Here is a 22362-nt window from a genome sequence, read left to right on the forward strand (position 1 = left end):
ACAACCATGAGTTTATGCACCAGCAGCTTTAAACAATAGGAGAGCTCCCTCATGACCTCAGCTAAATCTTTAACCTGAGGAGGGGAGAGCAGCTTTCATTTGGACAAGCACCTGCAGATTCAGATGTTTCTTTCAGTTGTTTTGGGTTTTTTTTTTCCCCCAAAAACCAGGCTTGTCTTCTCTAGATATAAGTTTTTCTTGAGACATCCTGCATTTAATTATCAGCTGGGATAGGAGGCTTGCAAGCACAGCTTATTGCAGTATTTCAGTGCTTTGACTTTCAGGCTCAGAGGGAGTGAGCTGTGCAAAAATGAGGAAGCAAGAGTAAAGCAAACTTTCTCAAACTTTCAAAGCAGCTGGATGTGAGACAGGGACTGGGATGGATTAGGAGCACACAGGGCCCAGCTGGGCCGATGAATCACCGTGCCGCCCTGAGGGGACACTGTGCTGGGGACACCCTGAGGGGACATCCTGAGGGGACACCCTGAGGGGACACCGCTCTGGGGACACCCTGAGGGGACATCCTGAGGGGACACTCTGAGGGGACACCGCTCTGGGGACACCCTGAGGGGACACCACGCTGTGGCTCCCTGAGTGCCCAGAGGAACGGCTCCTCCTCACCGGGCTGCTCTGAATCTCCCTGCAGTGCTGGGTAAGTGTCACTGTCATATTGTCTGAAAAACCCCTTCGCCAGGGTTTCTTCTCCTGGGAAGCTGAGAAGCCTCAGAGAAAAAGGAAAAGAATATTATCTCATTTGCTTCTCCCTGTTTTGCTGCTTTGGAATGTGGTTTGGAGGTTTTTTACCCAACACGTGAATTGTTTTCACTTAATGACCAATCACAGCCAGCTGTGTCAGGACTCTAAGGTCACGAGCTTTTTAATTATTATCTTGTTAAGCCTTCAGTAAGTATCCTTTCTCTGTTCTTTAATATAGTTTTAGTATAGCATTCTTTAATATAATATAATAAAATAATAAATTAGCCTTCTAAGAACATGGAGTCAGATTTCCCAATTCCTCCTTTGTCCTGAGGACTCCGAAAATACTACAGCTAAGGACTTGGCTCTGCCCTTACTTGCTCAAATAGCCTTAATTCTCTTCCAGGAGCCCATCACAGATAATGGCCTTGTTTGCAGAGGAAGGTATTTGGCTACTGAGTGCAGACATGGGGACAGCATGGGCTCCTTGGCTTGGCTGCTGAGCCTCCCCTCAGCCCCAGCTGCACCAATGGCCTCGCTGCAAGCCAAAGGAAGGAATTCGTTTGGGGTAAGACAATGTATTTTTTGCCAGGTTGGTGTTAGCTTGTTTTTGTCCCCTGGTCGGGGTGGCAGCAGGGCTCACGGGGCATTGCCATGGCAGGAAGGAGCAGCTGCAGGGCTGGGAAGGCAGGAGAGCAGTGCTGCTGCAAGGTGGTTTAAGACACAAGGGTGACCGACCACGGTGAGGTGCGGGCTGGCCTCCAGAAGTGCTCTTCTATCCTTAGCGCACAGGGAGCCCAGGCAACTAGTCACCAGGCTTTATTCCTAACCACGTGGAACCAAGGAAGGTTAACTCCACCTCTGATGGCTCCCCCAGACCAGAGAAAAGGATCTGAATCCACATTTACATGGCTCATGCCCTAATGCCTGAGCTATCTTTTCTTCCTGGGTGCAGGCATCTCAGAGCCAGGCTCTTGTCTGCAGTGTCATGGCAAAGAATCAAACACCATGACAGCAAAGACAGCCTCAAACACTTTTTCTTTTCATAATTAAACAGATTATTTCCTTATTTTATGAATAAAACTGTAACTCACCCCATTAATACTTACATTTACTAGCAGCTTCCTGTCAGGGGCCCCTGCTGCCTGTCCCACTGTGTGGGACATCGGCTGGCAATGCTCAGCACCTGCCCCCAGTCAGCCCTACCAGTTTAGGTTTCCCAGTTGTCTTCATGCTAATGCTGAATAAAGTCCAGGTCTCTATTTCCTTGTCAGCTGGTTACATATAAGGGGAAATGCATCCTGTCTCTCTTTGGGGGCCAAAGAATCCAGTCCACAAGCTTAAAGGAGTGGATTTCTAGGAAGGCAGGATTTCAGACAGCTTTGTGGAGCTCTCCCTATTGCCTGTGCAAGAAAATAATCTCTTTGGCTGGCTCATCCCATATTAACTTCCCGATTCATCCCCCCTACTCTTGAGCCAGGGTCATCCATACCTCATTAGTTCACTGAGCCTTGTTGCACCTGCCACATACATGTTATTAGGTCACTGCTGATTAAATAATTCAGTCTCTCTGAAAAATTACAGTCCTCAAAAAAGTGGGTTATGTGCTGAGGCCAATCCTGTTTACCTCAAGGAAGATCACTGCTCTCCTGCCCCTCCAGGGCACAGAAACAAGAACTCAGTTTCATTAAATATCCCTGGAGAAACTTACTCAGCTCAATAATTATGATCAGCTGTTGCCTAAACATGAGATACAAGCAGGCTACAAATCATAAGCAAAATACAGCAAGGAATGTCTTCTAATTTCCTTTATAGAGCTGGATGTGGTGATCAATGCAGATGGGATGTTCCCATTTCTAATGGGACAATATTATTTTATCAGAGAATCACACACTGGTTGAGCTTGGAAAGGCTCTCTGGAAATCCCCTCAAGCAGGGCCCACCTATGGCTGTCCAGACCCATATCCAAATGGCTTTTGAATATTTTCAAGAAGGGAATCTCTACAAACCTCTCTGGGCAACCTGTGCTACCCTCATAGTAAAAAAGTATTTCCTGCTGTTCAGAGGGAAGGTCCTGTGCTTCAGTTTGTGCCCACTGCCTCTAGTCCTGCCACTGGGCACCTAACAGTCCCAAACATTCTAGCAGTCTCCTCTGAGAAGGTAAGCCTTGAAGAAAGTACAGGACACACAGGTTTAGTCCTTTGCAAAGGGTTCTTGGAAGTCACAGTTACTGAGCCCTCCACTAGCAGAAGGACTTTTAGGCCATTACTCATACACTGAATACAAATGCTTTAGGATGGGAGCAGTGCTGTTGCATGAGTATTGACAGCTGAACAGCACTGCTGCCTCTTAGCTCTCTCCCAGTATTGACTGTATTTCTTAAAGCTCCAGCTGTTGGAAGCAAGAGATTTAAAAAAGAGTAAGCTTAGCTTTAATTCAGAAAAATCTGTGGTCAAGAATTAAAAAAGGGACCTGAATAAAAATTCAGGGGCCAGAAGTCACATGAAGCAAACTTCACATTTAATTTTTAGATGTCCCTGTTTTTAAGCTCATCTCATGGTTTTGAGATCTGGATTCATAAATATCATTCACTGAGGCTTGTCACACCTTGGCCAACACAACATCAGGAAAGTGAAAATCAAACCTCTTTTAGATAATTTTTTTCCTACTAATTTCTTACACTCCTGAAGAACTTATAGAATTTAACCTATTTTAGCCACTTTGTGATGTGTATCGACTTCACATTTTATTCCACCCTGACAATGAAAAAAGACCAGTCTCTCTGAGTAGTGTGGCTACCCTTGACCTGCACAGTTACTGCTTTAAACCCAAAGCACTTGCCTACAGCAAACTTACACATACAGCAAACAAATTCACATCTCCCCTGTGTCACCCACTTCCCATTGCAGTAAAAGATGCATAATAAAACTACTGTCAGAAAGTAACAGCTACAAACACATACATCTAGGTTGAGGATTAACATAAATAACTTGTGCCCTTCTAACAGATGAGGGGATTATATGGTATCCTGTTGCGTAGGCAGTGCATACATCAACCTCATTTCTTTTAGACAAAAGCTAAATTTGAGGCCTGAATTATTACTTCTTCCCTAATGATAAAAGACAGCTGCATAAGGCAAAATGTGCAGTGATGTCTGAGCACAAAAATGAGTGCAACTCTCAAAAGGCTTTGCAAAATTCAAAGAGGAGCAATAAATACTCCTGTTTAAGGGAAGTAAAGATTGAGACATCCATTACTTTTATTAGAACTGATTTTGTTATCTCACTCTTCTCCTGCCTTTGATCTCACTTCTTCTTCCTGAGACTAAAAAAATGAGTCTGCTAATGAGACACCTCAGGATGTAAAGTTACCTGCAGGATGGTCCTTCTCCTTGGGAGCTTCCCTAGCTCACGCTCAGAGTCACCATTATCAAAAATTCCAGAGCAACTTGTGAGCTTGGGATTCACCTTCTCAGAGGATGCACACAGCGATGCTGTCACCCGAGGGAGTGGAAATCAAAGAGCACAAGGTCAGAGGACAGTTTTTATCCTTCTGAAGAGACACCTTTTATTAGCACTGTTTTTCAGGAAGACACACGCTTTCAGTCAGCTAAGGCCTGCCTCTCCAGCTCTCACAGAAATTTTCAGTGCAGTTACAGAATATATGTGCTACGGGGCAGGGTGGCTCACACGTGCATCTGATGGTTTACAAAAATATTATTGCTTTAAAATGATGCTTCAGGATTGATGCAAACCCTGCAAAAAGAGTGAGAGACAGAGATTCACACTGTCTCTTCCAAACTTGTATAGTGTCATTTACAAATTCTCAATTCATTAGTATGATCCCACCATTCCAGGATGCCAGCTGATGTTTGCGGGGCTGCCAGATAATGGGAAAAAAAATAAATAAGAACTATAAACTCCTGGGTGTCAGGAGTTGTATTTTACAGAGTCATTGCTTTAGAAATGAGATGACAACAAACTGGCTTCAATTTGGCTACCTTACTACTACTACTACTACTACAAAAAAGGAGAGAAGCAACAAAACCAACTAGAGATGAATAGCTCAAAGAAAACAGGCTGAACAGATGGGAATTCCTCTGTCTATACTGGAGAAAAATAACATAGGAGAAGCTAAAAAAAAACATGTATCAAATAATGAACTACAAAAGGAAAAGTAAAGCAGAAACTTCTGTAAATATGTCTGTATAGATCTTATACTGCTGAGTGTGCATTACAGGTATTTCAACTTAAGGCAAAGAGAAATAACTGTGGTCAGAAGTGAAGCAGAAGCTGGCCTTGAGCACATGCTTCAGGTTCCAGGGATGCCAGAAGAAACACCAGCATGTCAGCCAAGGCAGTGGTCACCCAAACTCTATATACTGAATTGGTTTTGACAACTTTAGGGCTCTTCCTTTTTCCTCTAACACTTTTTAGCACTGCATAATGTCAGAGTGACATCTTGAATGAGATGGGCCAACCTGGAGCTACAGCCCTGTGTGTCCCATGCTAGTGTTGCTATTAGTCTCAAATACCATTATTTCTGTAACTTTTCCCAAATTGTGTCATGCACTCTCAGGTTTCTGTGCTCAGTTGGAGCTGAGTGCAGGTTTCCACTGACCATTTCAATATTCAGCTTGCAGAGCTGCAAGTCTACAATAAGACCATGTCCATCCAGATGAGGCGTCATACACACCCCTTGCTTCATCACCTGCAGCCAAAGCCCCTTCCAGAGTCAACTCAATCAGAGCAAAGCCATAAACCCAACCATACATTTGTACAGGAGAACAAAAGCAAGATGAGTCCCCCAGGCTATGGGCTGAAAGCAGGACCAGCCAGTAAGCACCTGTGCTTTGCTCAGCCTTTGTGCTAAACCAAGCAAGTGCCAAATCTAGAACACGAGGCAATGACTCAAACTAGAGAAAAGAGTAATGAAGTCCAGCTGAGGATCCAACTCAGTTAATTAGGTTAAGTTAGATTTATAACTAAGGTGGGGGAAATAAAACTGCATTTTTCTTCCTCAAATTAGAGCTTACCTATGGTGGTAAAAGTCAGAACAGGAGGAAGATGCTGCTGGCCTGCCTCCACCTCAGCCCCTGCAGTCCAGCACTAGCCCTGGAGTCTGCCACACTTGACCCAAACACCCATAACTTGTTTATTCTCACTCTGACATGGCTCCAAGTGCACTTCATGGCCAGCTCTAATTGGAGCATGCCATACCTACAGCAGCAGTTCGAAAGGCTGTACGAATAAATGCATGCATGTTACTGTTTTCTCTAATATGAGTGATTGGGTGAATGATAGGAGAAAATAGTTTGTAGTGAAATGGGAAGGTCAGTTCCAAATCAGAGACCCTAAAAGTCTGGGATATCAAAAGTGCTGGGATGCTTGGATCAAATTTCCTGAGGATTTTTGCAGCAATAAATTCAAAAAGTGCAGCCTGAACAGGCAGCTTCTGAGTAATACAACCAGATATTTGGAGAGCAATCAAAGCAACAACTTTTTTTTCTCAGTTCCAAATCAGAGACCCTAAAAGTCTGGGATATCAAAAGTGCTGGGATGCTTGGATCAAATTTCCTGAGGATTTTTGCAGCAATAAATTCAAAAAGTGCAGCCTGAACAGGCAGCTTCTGAGTAATACAACCAGATATTTGGAGAGCAATCAAAGCAACAACTTTTTTTTCCCTATGTGGTATGGTACTAGATGCTGGAAACATATCTTTCCCAAGGAGGATTTTTTATTCCCAGGAGACATTTTGACTGATAGCTTCAGGTGACTGATGATTCTGGCAGCACTGGTTTCTTTAGCATCCAAACTGAGACACCCAAAAAGGAGTGCTTTTTCTGTTGGTGGGGAATGGTGCCCCTAGTATGACCCACTGGGAGGGCCAATTGCTTTTGGAAGTGCACACCTCTTTTACCCAAGGTGATTACTCTGAAGGGAAATTGCTGCAAGAACTCATTAATGAAACAGGAAGCCATTATTTCTGACCAAGTATACAGTGTCCTTTACAAACAGCACGAGGCTGGAAAACAAATCCAGGTGAGATCATGTGCTGGCCTTTTCCTCTCAGATAAGAGTGTGAAAACTGCAGTAAACAATGCGTGCTCTGTATGGGTCTGCTCAACGCTGGTATCACTGCCTTAACACAACCCAAACCTGTGACAGACGGCACAAACTACTGAATTCCTGAAGTGACCTTGGAAGGGAATAACTCATGTATCAAGTGGCAGCCCTACTCCAAGCATCCTGGCAGTGAGGATCCAGCAGAACATTTTAAAGCATGTTATTCTTTCCTGTGGGCATGGAGCAAAGTGGCAGAGGCACACTGACATCCCTGCCACCTCAGGAGCAACATTACTTCCAGGGTCACATTTTTTCTCCATCATGGTCCTGCCAGAGCTGACATACTGCTTCCTTCTCCTCCTTCCTCCTCACTGGGCTCTGGATGCTGTTGGCTGTCACAGAGCTATCCTGCTCTGCTCCTGCTCATCTCTGGAGGGCAATGAGGTCCTGCTGGAGGGCCTGTAGTAGTGAGGCATTACCTGCACATCTGCCAGCTGTAAAACTCATGTTTTATTGAAAACCACAGCACACTGATGAGCTCCCTACATGAACCAAGCATGGCATGTAAAAAGTTAACATTTCTTGTGGGACCAGCCTAGGCTAAGGAAGCAATCTCCCCCTCTCCCTCCCATCCTCTCTCCCTCCCACAAAAACCAGACTAGATGTAGTATACAGCCTTAGTCTTGTCTAGCCCATCACACTTCTGATGCATAAAGCATCTTCAAAATGTCCTCAGATAAGATCTTTTTCCTGTCTGGTGCAATTTAAGCTAACAATCAATAAACATAAACCAATCCAGGATTTAACTGGAAATACTGATTCCTGTACTGACTCCCCCTACTGTAGTAGGGGGACTACTGGGCTGGCACATCTGGAACATAGCTAGTGCCACTCCTTCCAGATGTGTGCCCAAAACGGTGGGTACTGAGGCAATACTGATGATATGAGAGCCTGATGCAAGTGGAGATCACATCCCCAAGGCCTCCTGCTCCAAGGTGCATTTGAGGGCACTGTAAAACAGGAGGAGCAACAAGACCATGAGGTGAAGGAGGTCTGATTTGGCTATGGGCTACAGATACCTAGGGATTCCATTTCTTTGTTAATTTTCCTTTATTCTGCTTTACTGCAAAATCCATGTAACCATCCCAGTGAAGCAGGCACACTTGTAAAGCAGCACTACCTTAAAAAACAGATAAAAAAGGATTTTTGAAGCTTCTCCTACTTCTTTTCTTTCCCACTTCAACTAAGAACTTTTCTCTGGAGCAGGAAGATGCATTTTTAATTTTTAAGAAAGATTATTGGAACCATGAATTTAAATACATAGAGCCAATCTAGATTTGCAGGAAGGCACCCCAGAGTACCATCTAATTGTAAAAACTAAGCATGGAGGAGCCATCTAAATCCATCCCACTGCTGATGGAGAATAGCTCCCAACAGGATATTTACAAGTTTTTAACGCCTTGGCCTTGTGCCTCACATGCACCAGAGACATACTTTTAGGCCAATAAAACATCCCTTGTCATGGCTTAATGCTGGAAGAATTAATTTATCACTCATTATTTCCTCTTTTAAAGCTCTGCTCTTTGGATAGCTGTGACATAATTCTTAAAAATCACGCTAGTTAAAGAGCAGAATATGCTGTAGCCTCTGGCTCCCTGCCCACAAAGGCCAGCTATTCAAATGGTTTCCTTTTCCCAGCTTAATTTCAGCTCTCACAGCTGACAAGGGGCCAAACTCACTGATCACAGGGATTCTGGGTGTGGAACACCTGGAGTCCTCTTGCAGGTCCTGCCTGGCCACCCTCTGACTAAGGGTCTCTTGGAGGCTGGGAATGGTTTTTCCTTCACAGTGGTTAAAGAGTGTCCCTCTTTGGGCTAAATCAGGGAGTTATGTCTGAATTTTGACAAAGCAAGGGCTGACAAAACAAAGATGAAGTTTTGACTTAATTGGAACCCAAGGAAATACGATTTCACTTTAAGTAAGTCTCTCTCTGTCTCTATCGTGTAGGTACAATTCCAATGTAAGTGATTTCATCTTTCAAACCTGAAGGTCAGCCATTTCAACATGGTATTTTTTCCACTGGGTCTCACAGTTTCTGGTCTCCTGGCAGATCTGTACCACCAACATCCTAAATAAACCACAACAGCAAGACAATTTGAACTCATTGGACGCTTTTATTTTAATGTAGCACCCAGCTTCATATCACATACATTTTCCAAAATTAGATGGGCATAGTATAGAACATTATACATTTTGCAGCTTACCATGGGGACAGTCTGCAGCTGTGAAAACAAATTACTTAAATCTGGCTATCTAATTTATAAGTTAAAATTCAAATATATAATAGCCTTGGGGCTTTTTTTTAGATTAACAACCATAATGCTTGCAATACAACTTTTTTGTATCAAAAAATCTGTAACAGAGTAAAACATAATGCATATATTCATAGCACATATCAAGATAGCTGAAAAAAGCTTCAAAATACATAATCTCTTTTCAAAGATACTAAATCACTAAGATTTATTTCTTTTCCTGAAAAAAAATATTTTACTCTTTAGTCAATAAAATATGTGGCTCCATGAACCCATGTGTTTTCTTGTCAAAGACTCTGTATGGTGGAGACTGAAAGGCTGATGGTACTGGAAAATGGACATTCCTCATTTCCCAGCTAGCAACTTTTGCAGATCTCTGCCTCCTGATTTGGAAGCTCAGCTGAGAGGAAAGCAACCTATGCACCCCCAACAGGCAATTTTCACCTTATGCCCATCCTAAATGCTTCCCATGAAGGTTTCCAAATCCCAACCATCCCTTTGTGGTCATTTTACCATGCACAGCCTCATCACCCTATGCTGGCTAGCCTTGGCAGTGTTGTACAATCAGAGACTGGTTTGGATCGAAAGTGACCATTAAGATCATCTAGTTCCAACCTCCCTGCTGTGGACAGGGACTCCTTTCATTGCTCAGGTTGCTCAAAGCCCCATCCAACCTGGCCATCAACACTTCAAGAGATGGGCAGCCACAATTTCTCTGGCAACCTCTTGCAGTATCTCACCACCTTCACAGTAAAGAGTTTCTTCCTTATATCTCATCCAAACCCGCCTTCTTTCAGTTTGAAGCCATTCCCCCTTGTCCTATCACAACATGCTCTTACAGAAAGTCCCTCTCCAGCTCCTTTGTAGCACCTTTTGGTACTGAAAGGTGCTCGAAGGTCTCCTCAGAGGCTTCTCTTTTCCAGGCTGAACAACCTGAACTCAGCCTACCTTCACAGGAGAGGTGCTCCAGCCCTCTGATCATTCATCAGGCTGGAACTGTCTGGATGATAGCCAAACAAATTCCTCTCCCTGATGTGGACACAGAATTTCCAACAGGAAAACTACTGCCTTACAGTCTGAAGATAATATTTTAACAGGATATCCAACAATTTACCAGTAACAAGGCTGCCTTAACACACTTTTGTTACATCACCAAAACTCTCTGGAAGAGCGAACTGAGAACTTCCTGGAAAGGGTTGGTAATGTTTCCACTGCATCCTAGTATAATATTAATAACTAGGAGAAGGACATTGATCCTTAAGGATTAATGTGTGTTCACAGGTAGTTTGTTTAATAAAGGAATGCCTCAGAAATGGAAACTGTTTGCCTTGCTTAATTACCAGGTCATTATTTATTTTGAAAGGCTCAAATAAAAATGGCTTATCTACAAAGGCAATCAGTCATTACACTTAGCTGGGCATTTTTCTTTTTTCACCACAGAATTACCATAGATTGAAACAAATATAGGTGTCAGGTGATATGAATGTTAACAGACCCATAAAGAAATGCATGAACAAATGGAATACACCTGAGTGCACACTTACAGAGACACTGAGGAAGATCCTTATCTGCTCTGCCTAGCCCTGTTCTGTAGACAAAAATATTTGCCCACTGAAGACTTGAGAAGGGGCATCAGGCTCATGGTCAGCACATCCTCTCAGATGCAAGGATATGCTCCTGTTCCCACTTATCCTCTCTTGCTGGGCATGTTGTACTCTGCCCAAGTACCTAGAGAAACCACAAACTGAGGACAGTGAGAACTCATGCAAGGGAATGTGATCCCACTCCTTCAGCAGGCTGGCAGCTGGGACAGACAAACTTTAGTTGCTGTTCTGGGTCAGGGATCTCAGGGGCTTAAAGCTGATCACTCACCTGCAGCTCAAGAAAGCACCCTGAACATCAAGCCTGTGAGGTCTCACTTTCTGACCAAATGGTTTTGGATGTAGGAGCACCTCCCATCCAAGGTCTGAGAGTGTAAACGTTTCTGCAAGAAATTACGATTTTGCTCCACCCACATTTTTCTAAAGAGAAAGTAATTTTGAAGAAAATCTATAATACTGGATTTACATGTGGATTTGGACCAGCCAGGGACTGTTAACAGTAGCCATAAGCATGGCTGCATGGGGCAACTGACAGAAGCACTGTCATAACTTCATGGTGCCTTCTCCTCTCCTCAAAATGCTAACAGCTTCCCAAGAACAGACACATTTTTTCATTTTGTGTGGGCTGCCATAAATGCTTAACCACTGAGACATACAGAAGAGCAACCTCCTGCTTCATATGTATAACACATCAACACCTCTCCTTGAATATTTCACTTTACTGATGTGTGAAGTGGTGTATCATCATCATGGCTGATATTTCACCAAAAAGAATACAAATCAACTCACATTCTAGTCATTGAAGCTGAGTGGAGTATTTGATTGCAACACTAAAAATGCAGGGATTGTTAAATACTTTATTAATCCAGTGGTAAAGTAACAGCCAAGCAAGTATTTCATTGCTGGCTAAGCAAGTATCACAATTTCCAGTGAATAAAAAAAAATCCTGGATTTTAGAAGGGAGACATTTGAAAAAGACAGTATAAAGGAGACTCTTCAACTCTTTCCTTGGAGAGTGTCTATTCCATGAATAACTCAGGTGAAATAAATGGGATATAAATAAAGGTGAAATAAATGTTTTTCAAACATGAAGAAGTCCTCTACAGCCTTAAAAATGCAATGTACACACTTCTTTGCAGTAATTTAAAAGCCTTCCTTAAAAAATTACCCATAAAATAAAAGACAAGTGCGCCATATGATTATTTCCTATGAAACAGTAAGGTCTTATTAACCAAATTACAATGTATGAACTAAAAAGCAAACAGGGCAAGCACTTAACCTCATTAAATCTCAGGAATGACTCAGTAGTATTATGAACAAATGAAATAAATGATGATAAATTCTCAGCAATACCACTATTAGCAAGACGGCAGTGGCTCTTTTGCAGATTCCCAGAAAAGCTTGCATTCCTCACATTTTGTCACTGACCAAGAATGACCATCTGACCCCAGCTATGCAACAGCCACATGAGAGAAGTCCCAAATCCAGAAGAACAGTTGTTGCTTGTCGACAGTGATCTTTAGTTGAATCAAAACTAGTACATTACAAAAAGAAACTTTCAGTAACAATTCTGCCAATGCTTATTTTCACCTGCAGGCTTCTGGATTCCCATCCCCCTTTCATATTCCTTTCAGCAAAGTAGACTGTTTCCTTACCACTTCAAATGCTCCCAGTGATGCCTTTCTTATCTCTCAACAAAACTTTTGGCTGCTCTGGTGCCCTCTGATATGCCACAGCAGCCATTCCATGACACACCCCAAGGAGAGGTTACCCAGCTGCTTCAAACCTGCTTCTGCTTCCTCTCAGCCCCAGGCCATCCCACAGCTACAGGGAGCATCACACCCACAAGGGTGACAAAACTGCTGCACCGTTTCTGCAAGGCAACCACATACACTTAAATCAGGTCAGTGAGACGTGTGCAGGGTCATGTTTAAGGTGGACAACAGGTAGGTGACATCCCCTTGCAGTAAAGCACACCATACCCATGGTGGGAGAAGGGTTGACATTATGTCTGAAGTCACCCAATCCAACAGTATTGCCCCAAGAAATACTGCAACATTCATAGCCAGCTTCCACTCTAAGAACTGAGACCAAAGCCACCACTGCATCCAGGAAAACTCTCTACAGGATTCAGCTGGCCCTGGATCAAATGCAGATTAAAGATTAATCTTTGCTTCTTCCTTTAGAAAACAGATGGGCATTAGCAGCTTTCTCCTATCAGCAGCATCTCCACTGATGTGCAAAGGAACCTTAACAAAAGCCTCCTGTTAGGAGGCAATTACTTCCATTTCACATTTTATAGCCTCATACATAGCACTTCTGCTATCTTCCCTCTTCTGGAAATACAGTTCTTGTACACATCCTTAAAACAAATCAGCAGCTATTAAGACAACAAAGCAGACTAATACAAATGTACATAGAACAACTTTTATAAAAATGCCCTGAATGCATTTTTAACCTCTTGTTAGAAATACACTGTTGGTTAAAGGAAAAAAAGAAAAGAAAAAAAGCTATACACCAGCCATCTCAAACATGCTAAAAGAATGCAGAGACACTGGCATTTGCAAGCAAGTGCTCAAATACTGGTGATTAGAAACAGCTGTAGCTCAAAAAGGTTTTTTTTTCCTAATTTCCAAAATAATTATATTTTAGTATTTTTTACTGTTCTCTTATATGACTTGAACTAATAAAATACAAGTTCTCTAACATTAAAATACATCCGTGATTGCATAATAAACAGTACTAAGAAAATAATTATTTGACATGTGATTGAGGATAAAGATTCTGTACATCTTGCAAGTTCTATTCCTGTGGTATGTTAAATCCACAGGTACTCTACAATGATACAATCCTACAGGAATCAGTAACATCCAGAAGCCCATCTCAGAGGATGAGTTTTCAATTTAAGCAAGAACTCAGGAATGCTGTACCTCTTAACGATCGGGGCAGGAGGTGCTGCCAAAACGCATATAAATCAGGAATTCTTTACATAAATAAAATACTCTCAGGTTATTAATTTCAGTGATAAACTGCATTTACACATTAGGCTGGGAAGGGGGAGGAAAGAAGGCAAAGCATCCCCCACTAAGAAATATTCCATAGTCAGATATTTGTTTTCTGTACCTTCCTCACCTGCAAAGGCAAAATGCGTTTAATGGGGCAAAGAGAGAGCCAGCAAGGCCAGTGCTCCCCCCTGCCTTGGCAGAGACCCTGCTCAGCTGCACAGAACTCCTCTCCTTGCAAGGCTGCTGGACACTGCTCTGCTCCTGCTTGTGCACGGCCATGTAGGAAGTCACAGGACGGTGACAGGACGAAGCTGCTCCAGCTGCGTTTCCAAGGCAATGCGCTCCTTGTGAACCTCCTGCAGGAGGAGAGGTGTGTTAGAACTCTGGGGATGCTCACATGCAGCACCCTGCTCCAGGAAAGGGCAGCCAGGCAGGCTCTTGCTGACCTCCCATGAAAGGGCTCCCTGCCAGTGTGGCAGCTGGGCTGGACTGCAACTCCTCCAGGGTCTGCTTCCCCATATGGGCAAGCTCAGAGCCCCGAGTGGGAGCGCACTTGAAACCCCCCTGAGCCTCAGTGCAAAATGTACCTGAGGAGTACCCATCAAGCCTTCTGGTCCCCATTTAAACAGCAGAGCTCTGCTCTGTCAGAAAGCTTCCAGACAGCAAAACAACTTAGAGGACAAGTTCAGTTTTCTTCACTTTTGTGAACTTGGACAAACTTCTCTGTCTTTTCCTGCTGCCAAACACAGGTAACAGCACTGGCTTGCTGAAGATGGAAGCAAGTAACACCTGACCCAAGGAAGGATGGCAATGTGTTCTCATTAAAAGCTTTCATCTCTGTGCTTATTTCAACTACTGTCCTATTTTTTGCTCTGATTTCAATACTGCTGGAGGTGACACAGAACTGATTGCAGGGAGCTTTGTCACTGATTTTCAATGCATTCCTTACCTTCAGCTGCTGCTGGAGCTCACTGTTCAACCTGGCGAGTACAGCATTGGCTTCTTTGTTTTTTCGTATAGCGGTCTGAATAGCCCTTTTCTGCTTGGAAGACTGTCTGCCAGACAGATAAATACAGGACATTTCAATTAAGAGTCTCAGCACTGGCTGATGCCAGAAGAGCAGCCACCCATTCTGCATAACTCTCTGCACCCTGGACTACGTGTCAAAGACAAGGTACAAACTGCAGATTTAAGAGAAGAAAAATGTAACATTGAAACAAGATGCCTGAATTGGATGGAATATTTGAAACTGTTAACCTGAATGACAGAAATATTTTAGGCTGTCTCAATTATTTCAAGATCACTGCATTCTCACTGAGCTCAAGAATGATCCCTGCATAGCTGTGCTTATTGCAGTATCTTTGCACTAGCTGTTTTCAGAGACTTGTAGAATTTAAAGAGTCAGGAGTGGTTAACAGAAAATTCAAAAATCATTCTATACAGAAAGAAAGGACATTGGCATGAAAATTCTGTCTTGGAGTTTTGCTGATTCTGATGCTTCTTTACTTCAAAAATTAATACTTTTATTCAAAGCAGTCATTTCCACCAAAACCATCTGACATCACAAACAGGGAGATGACTGATTGACTTCCCTTAGCGCTTTTGCTGTTAAAATAAAGGATGTATCTTTTTTATTTTAAGAACTTATTTTATTAATTAAGAATTTTTATTGCTTCCTAGCCTGTGGTAAGTGATCTGGAGGAAATGACAGCTATGCAGACAGGTATAAAAAGAGACAGCTGTAGATAAGGACCAACCTATTCAAAGCAAAAGAGATAAGAACAGCAAAAAAGAAAGAAAATACAGAAAATACGGACTGAATATCCAAGCCCCTTTCCAAATAAATTATTTTAAAGTTTTACAAGAGGAAACAAGAGCTCTTTAATGCCAGATTAGATCTAAAACACATGCCCTATTTAAATATGGTCCAGTGGCACACAGTCCCCATTAGCTCTTCTCTCTTAACAGAGATGATGGCACGGATTTTTGCAATAGACTCTCTCTCAGCATGGTGACAGGACTTTATGCTGTTATCTTCCAGTGAACTGTCAGTTTTCTGCTTCACTATTTTCCTGCAAACTACTCTCCATAGGCTATAAAGTAATAAATGATAGGAAAAAAAATAAAAGCAGAGCAATATATATCTATGGCCATTTTAACATTTTAGGAAAGATACAGACAAGACAGGATTGAGATGTTAACAAATGCTGTTATCTTTGAACCACTATGGAATATGTACTCCCAAAGCACAAAATAGTACTTTAAGAGCATCCTAGGAGTCTTATTACTTATTCTAATCTCCAATTATGCAGCACAGATTCAGTCTACTGATAAACAGTCTGCCAAGAAATGCTCAGTTGATTTGGGCAGCTTGATTTTGTTTCAGACTGAATCAGATGTCTTTTGCAAGGCCCTGGGTGATGGTAGGGTATAATGTTTGCACAGTGCTTCAGCTGAAGGAGATGCACAGACCCAACAGGGTTTCAAGTGCCTTTGCTTACCACTTGTACAGCCTCTTCTCCATCACTATTAAATACACATAGAGTGAAATCCCTGTAAATCAGCTGACAGCTTTGACAGCTGTATTTACAAGAGCAAAGAACACACGTTGGGTTTGGCCATTATCACACAAGTGGTCTGTGGCTTGTCTCACACCAGTGACAAGCCGTTTCCAACACAACGCCTCACAAGGAAAAAATATCACAAGGATATGACCAACATCAAGCATTTCACGACTCAGCTTACCAGGCATTCATTTGGTCACATCTGTCCACATGAAGGAGCAAGATTCCAGAAGACACATGCAAGGCAGAAACACGCACCCTCACATATAAAACAACTTGTGTTAGAGATGGCTGAATAGCTAGGCTTGCTCCTCAGCCATGTCTAGCAGGTACAGAAGTAGGACACCTTTGAAGAGGTTATCTACCTACCAAATACCACTGACAGTCACTACAGGCTTAGTCTGCTTTTGAGAAGACTGAGGTAGATTTCAGAATCTACAGAAGATGTAGACTTCAGATTGTAGATGTAGATTTCTGATGTAGATTTCAGAATTTGTATCTTGTGAAGCGTTCTCAGAAACAGAACTAAAAAGCGCAAAATTATACAAAGAGTAAACCCTGCTACATCAGATCTCACGCTGCACTTTGGCATGCTTGGTACAGGTTTTTACTTTTGGACTGGGAGGTGAGGCTTGACCGCTGGCAGGGAAGAAGTCACATTTATAGTGGGAGAAAGTTCAGGGGTCTCCAGCCCTTGTGCCTCTGTCCGGAGCTTCCTGCGCGCGGGTTTGGAGGGTGGTTGAGCAAGAACAACCTCCTGAAAGGAAAAAGCACAGCAACATTAAGTCAGGCCATATGTGTCCCATCATTAGGCTAGAAAAATACTTGTGTCACATAAATTGCTGACAGCTGGTTAAGATTTCATCATTTAAAGACATACAGAGCTTAATTCCAATTTGGTAATAGCCTCTCAGGTTTCTGACTTTGAAAAAGGAACAATAACTTCTGCAATCCCTTCATGAATGAAAGGGTGTTTTACCTTCATCTGGATGACAGGCTCTTCACAACTGGGCTGTACAGCTTAGTGTGCATTGGGTGGAGGTGAAAGGAGGGGTATAAACACATGTACTAGCCCCCAGTTGACCCAAAAGCATTAACAACAGAGCAAGATTTATTTTTGACTATGCTCAGTTTGAAAGAATCAATAATTAATCACTTGCATCCCAACTTGCTGCCTCACACGTCTGGCATGGAGCCTTTCCCTTCTCCCTTCCTCTCTTACGTGAAGGAACACTGAATATAGTTTTGAAATACAAATACATTACATTATCCATGCAAAATTAACACGTTGAAGTATAAAGGCCAGCTATTTCTCTTGGTAAGTTACATCAGAGAAATAGTCTGTGTTTTCTAGGTACAGCAGAGTCTTGCATTTTTATAACTTCAGTGGTAAGAAGTGTTTTCATTATTATAATTTAAGACATCCTTTCTTTTGCAATGAGAAGTAGTTTTACCACCTTATAGCTGATTTAAATTATAAATATAAATGTATCCTCTTCAGTGTATTTTATTATTAGATAAATTTCACAAGGGATATAGCTATTACTGCCTCATTTCATGAATGAGAAAGCTAGGACTCAAAAAGTTGAATTGACTTGAGACAAGTTTTTTCAGCATCAAAGACAAAACCAATGACCAAATTTCACTATCACACATTTTAGTGGGCTAGATTACCTTCATTACTGTGTTTCCACCAAATGTTAATAAAATAAGAAAAAAAATGAGGAAACATTTAATGACAAAGCAATTACAAGGAAAAAACCAACAATTTAGTAAGCAGCCTGACTCACAAGAATAGACTTCTATGGGTGATACAAAATATAACCAATATAAGACATCAATCATTCATATTAGAAGGGTTAAAATTCTTAAAATAATTTGAATTATGAGGAAAAAGGTTTAAACATTAAAAAACAGTTTTGTAATTACTGAAAAAATCTAAAATTATTATCAGATGTTCTGATCAGGATGTCAGCACATCATGACTGCACAGATCTCTGGTAATGCCATGCTCTGAAATCCTCTGCACAGGCACAGCTCCCTGCTCACACACCCCACACAGCAAGGGAGGAACTTGCATATGCCTTCCACAACTATAATGCCCAACACACAATGCCAGTCTACCTCAAACCCTACCAAATCCACAGGGTAATTCCCTCTCCCCTTTCAAACACAACAGTGTAAGCAGTGATCCAAGCAGATCCCTTGGCAGGAGCTCTTTGGCTGGTTTCTGCTGCTGCTTTGGAAGGTGGGTCAGCAGTGCAACAACCACCTGACTCTCACACCCTGGGGCATCACTGCATTTTAGGGAACCAGGTGGGATGAGAGTGAGCATGAGGTAGGAGGACCACAAGGACTCCATTTCCCCAGCAGGGCTACAAAGCACAGCAAGGAAAGAGCAGGGCCAGGCTGGAAGTAGCACATGATGAGCACAAGCAGAGCAAGGACACTGCCCAGAAAGCACTGTCACATACAGAAAATTATGACACTGGATGTTTGCCTGTGCCCCATGTTACACTAAGAAGTGTGATGGTGCTCCCTGGGCAAGGTACATCCAGCACTTGCCAAAAGTTCTTGGTTGGGCTGAGTAAATGTCTTGCAGGTGCTCTCTGGCTGCAGGAGGGGCCAGAATGGGAAGGATCTGTATTTGCTCCCTATCCAAACCTGTTCTGGCTGGTGCTGGTGGAAGGAGGTGGTCAGAGCATGATCAGGAGAGGGAAAATGCTCACAGCCACTGCTAAGACCACTCCATCCCTGAGCAAGGCCCTCTGAAGTGTGCCATTTTAATTTCAGTGCTTACTGTTTACAACTGATAGGTCCATACAAAAACATATCAGAAACTGCACATCTTGAGCAAATCTCTCCCAACTATGTACATTTAGTGGCAGATCCTGACCTCTAGCAAACAGGTGTTTACATCAAAATCAAATCCTCAATAACTGAAACCAAGAAGTGCATCACAATTTGGAGGAACTACAATGAGACAGGGCTGGAGTACAATCAAACTCTTTTTTGTATTCCCTAAGGCTCCACGAGCCCCTATTGATTTGAAATAAATGGCAAGTTGTCACTCTCAAAGCACGTGCATCAATGTGTACATACTAAGAGGTTTCTAAATGATTTATGTGAGCTGATGTCACATATGATCACAGTTCTCCTCCAGTGTCTTGACCTCCAGAGAAGGTAAACATGTAAAAACATAACCCTAACCCTCTCTTTAATTGCTTTTAAACTTAAACCAACCACATTTGTTAAGGGAAATCACTCTATAATGGTACAATGTGTGCAGATCTCACCTTTTTTGCTGAACTGTTTTCTTCTGCCTGTGATGGAGGCCTGTTCATCTGAGGATGTAATTCAACCTCAGATGGTTGCTCTGTCTGCAACAACAAATCAGTCATTGCTACACCCAGAAAATGACTAGCAGTCACATACAATGAAGTCAATGAAAGGAAATGTTACATACAAAAGAAAAGTTACTTTAACAACTCAGCAGTAGGGAAAATGGAGATCTAGGGTGACAGCTGAATGGATGACATATGTCTTTTGCAGACTTTTAATGAAACCATATTCTTGCATTTTATTGTGCTGGGAAAATGGGAGAAAAGTTTTTTAGTGAAGCATTAGGAACCATGTCTCTGAATGTAAACAATCTAGTACCCAGAATTTCTTCTAGAATTACCATTATGGCCTAAATACTGTGAGAAAAAATGAGAGAATAGAAAAAAGCTAGAAAGACCTTGGACATGACCTGTCACCTTATTATCACCTGAAACCAATGAAAATTCATAGGAATAAGCCTCTGTCTTTGAAGCTTGTGAGGCTGGAGTGACAAAGCCAGTATCATACCAAAAATTCCAGCAAAGGTACTGAAAACACAAGTCATAAAAAACCAGACAAGTCTTCCCTCCTCCCTTCTCACATTTCAAACAGAAACCCAGCTGAAAACTCACCACCCAGATCTACACATCTGCAAAACAAAACACCTGATTCCCAAAATATCTGACTGAGAAGCAAATTAAAGCAGAGGATTAATCACTTGCTTTGCCTCTCATGAAAGTTTTTTGCACCTTTTAATTTCCTCCACCAGGACAGGGCCCAGCACCAGTGAGGGTGGCAGGAATTAGAAATGCCTGTCCCCAGGTGCACAGCAGCAAACATGACACTGTAAACATGGTGTGGCTGTTTTCTGTCCAGAACATATGGGCTGGCTCTCCAGGATGGGGAAGGCAGGCAGGAGCAGGAGGCTGAGGCACTTGGCACTGACAGACAGTCAGACAGACAGCCTCTTCTCCTCTTTCCCAGAGTGGAACCAGGCTGGCAATGGCTCCCAGGCAGCAGGGGCAACCTGCCATCCTGCTCCCTCCTCAAATGAAGCTCATTTCTACACAGGTGAAAGCCTGTGTTTAAAACAAAGTCCAGGGCAAATCTCAATCTTTCAAAGGGCCAGGATTTTAGCCATAATAACAATTTGTTGCACACCAAAGAGCCTAACTCACTGTTGCCAAGAGGTTTCTGCACAGGCCCACCAAGCTCTGCAGCAGTCACAAGTTTTCAAGTGCCTAACTGTAAGTTAAATAAAAAAAACCAGAAAGCACTAAATTTGGTATATTTAAAAAGGAGGAACTTTTCCATAGCATTTTTATTTCTTCCATAACAGACACAATAAGAGCTGTAAGAAAGGTGCAGGGGCAATGTGGTTCTGTGGTACTGCTCTTCTCCAACCATACAGTATCAAACATGTGCACAGAGGAGGAAGTTTTGAAACCAATTTCTTTAAAACACATGTGAAATTCCTCAGGAGAGAGGGAAGAAAGGGAATGACAAGATTTCTCTCCCACCCTTTTTTAAGTGTGTTACATCTGCAGTGTTACCTGATGGTTAAAAAAAAACCCCAAAGAGCCCCTCACACTGTAATATTTCCAGTATTTGAATATGAGTATCTTATTTTTTTTAAATTTTAATAACTACTGGATGCTAACATTTGAATTTTGAAAAGCTTTTTATATATTGAAAGTCTTCCTCTGTAAATGTAGATTTCTAGTCAAATAGAGTGAAATGGAAAAAAGCAATTTTTTGTGCATCTATAAAAATCAAAGACCTTTAAAAGTCTATTGAATGCAACAGAATATTTCTTTATCAGCAAGCTGAATAGCCAATAACCTCCCTGATTTCTACAACAGCTTTTTATATATTTGAAAGAAATGAAGGCTCTAAGCACTGGCAAAGTCCACAAGGGTTTCATGAATGATTTGGGGATGGCAAAGCTCAAATAATGAACAGAACCACACAGTAAGTCTGGACCACATAAATTTGACAACCCATTCATTCATTTAGGGACAGCAAGAGTAAATCCAGCCCTTCAGAGGGATATGTAATACACATACTATAAAGTCCTCACGGTGTAGCTTTGCTGCACAACACAGAACAGTGCCAGGGTACAGGAAAGAGAGCTTTTAATGACCCTTAAGTGACAGGGAGCACTAAACACCTGCCTTAACCTGGTCAGGCTGGCAGTTTCTGGTGCTCACAGTCTTGTTAGAGTCTACACTAAATCTTGCAGCAAAACCAAGAATATATTAACTTATTCCACAGAATGGATAGAAAAAAAAAAAACAAACCCTGACCAACTCCATGTTATTTATGTATAGATAAAAAAATGCAGGTTTGAAGAACCAGTTTGTTCCAACAGTGTAGAAGTAACTGAACAGATTGGTATTCTATAATGTTTCAAATAATCAGAAAAATTGAAATTCTGGTCAGTTAAGGGGCCTAGAGAGGAAAGAAAATAAAATTTAAAAAAAAACAAAAACAAAAACAAAACCCAAACTTTTGCAGAACCACCCTCCCTTTTTTCCTTTTTTTGTTTTTTTTTTTTTAATGGTCTCATTGCAGGAGAGTACTGTTTTAAACCAAAGGGAACTGGAAAGGAAAAGAAAGGGTAAACCTTGTGTTCTAGTGAAAGCAAATATAAATCACAGTGAAAATGTCAAAAAGGGTAAGATATGAAAATCTGTGAGAGCAGGACATGTTTTGTGAGCTGGGTGCTGTGATGTGTCTGTCAGGGCCAGCCTGCAGCCCATGCTCAGAGCTGTGGTACCTGCTGGCCGTGGCTGGG

General features: G+C 42.1%; 1 protein-coding gene across 1 annotated transcript in view; it reads right to left on the bottom strand.

Moving 5' to 3' along the window:
• Nucleotides 1-8916: 8916 nt before the first annotated feature.
• REPS2 (RALBP1 associated Eps domain containing 2) overlaps nucleotides 8917-22362 on the bottom strand; it is a 68112-nt gene continuing 54666 nt past the window's right edge. Inside the window, exons 15-18 of the mRNA XM_031061216.1 lie at nucleotides 19541-19624; nucleotides 16856-17001; nucleotides 14630-14735; nucleotides 8917-14036 (exon numbers count right to left, since the gene is read on the bottom strand). Of these exons, the coding sequence (XP_030917076.1) occupies nucleotides 13968-14036; nucleotides 14630-14735; nucleotides 16856-17001; nucleotides 19541-19624 (405 nt within the window). The 3' untranslated portion in view covers nucleotides 8917-13967. The remainder of the gene's footprint in view (nucleotides 14037-14629; nucleotides 14736-16855; nucleotides 17002-19540; nucleotides 19625-22362) is intronic.

This window comes from Geospiza fortis, unplaced genomic scaffold (assembly GCF_000277835.1).
Source record: "Geospiza fortis unplaced genomic scaffold, GeoFor_1.0 scaffold285, whole genome shotgun sequence".
NCBI lineage: Eukaryota > Metazoa > Chordata > Aves > Passeriformes > Thraupidae > Geospiza > Geospiza fortis.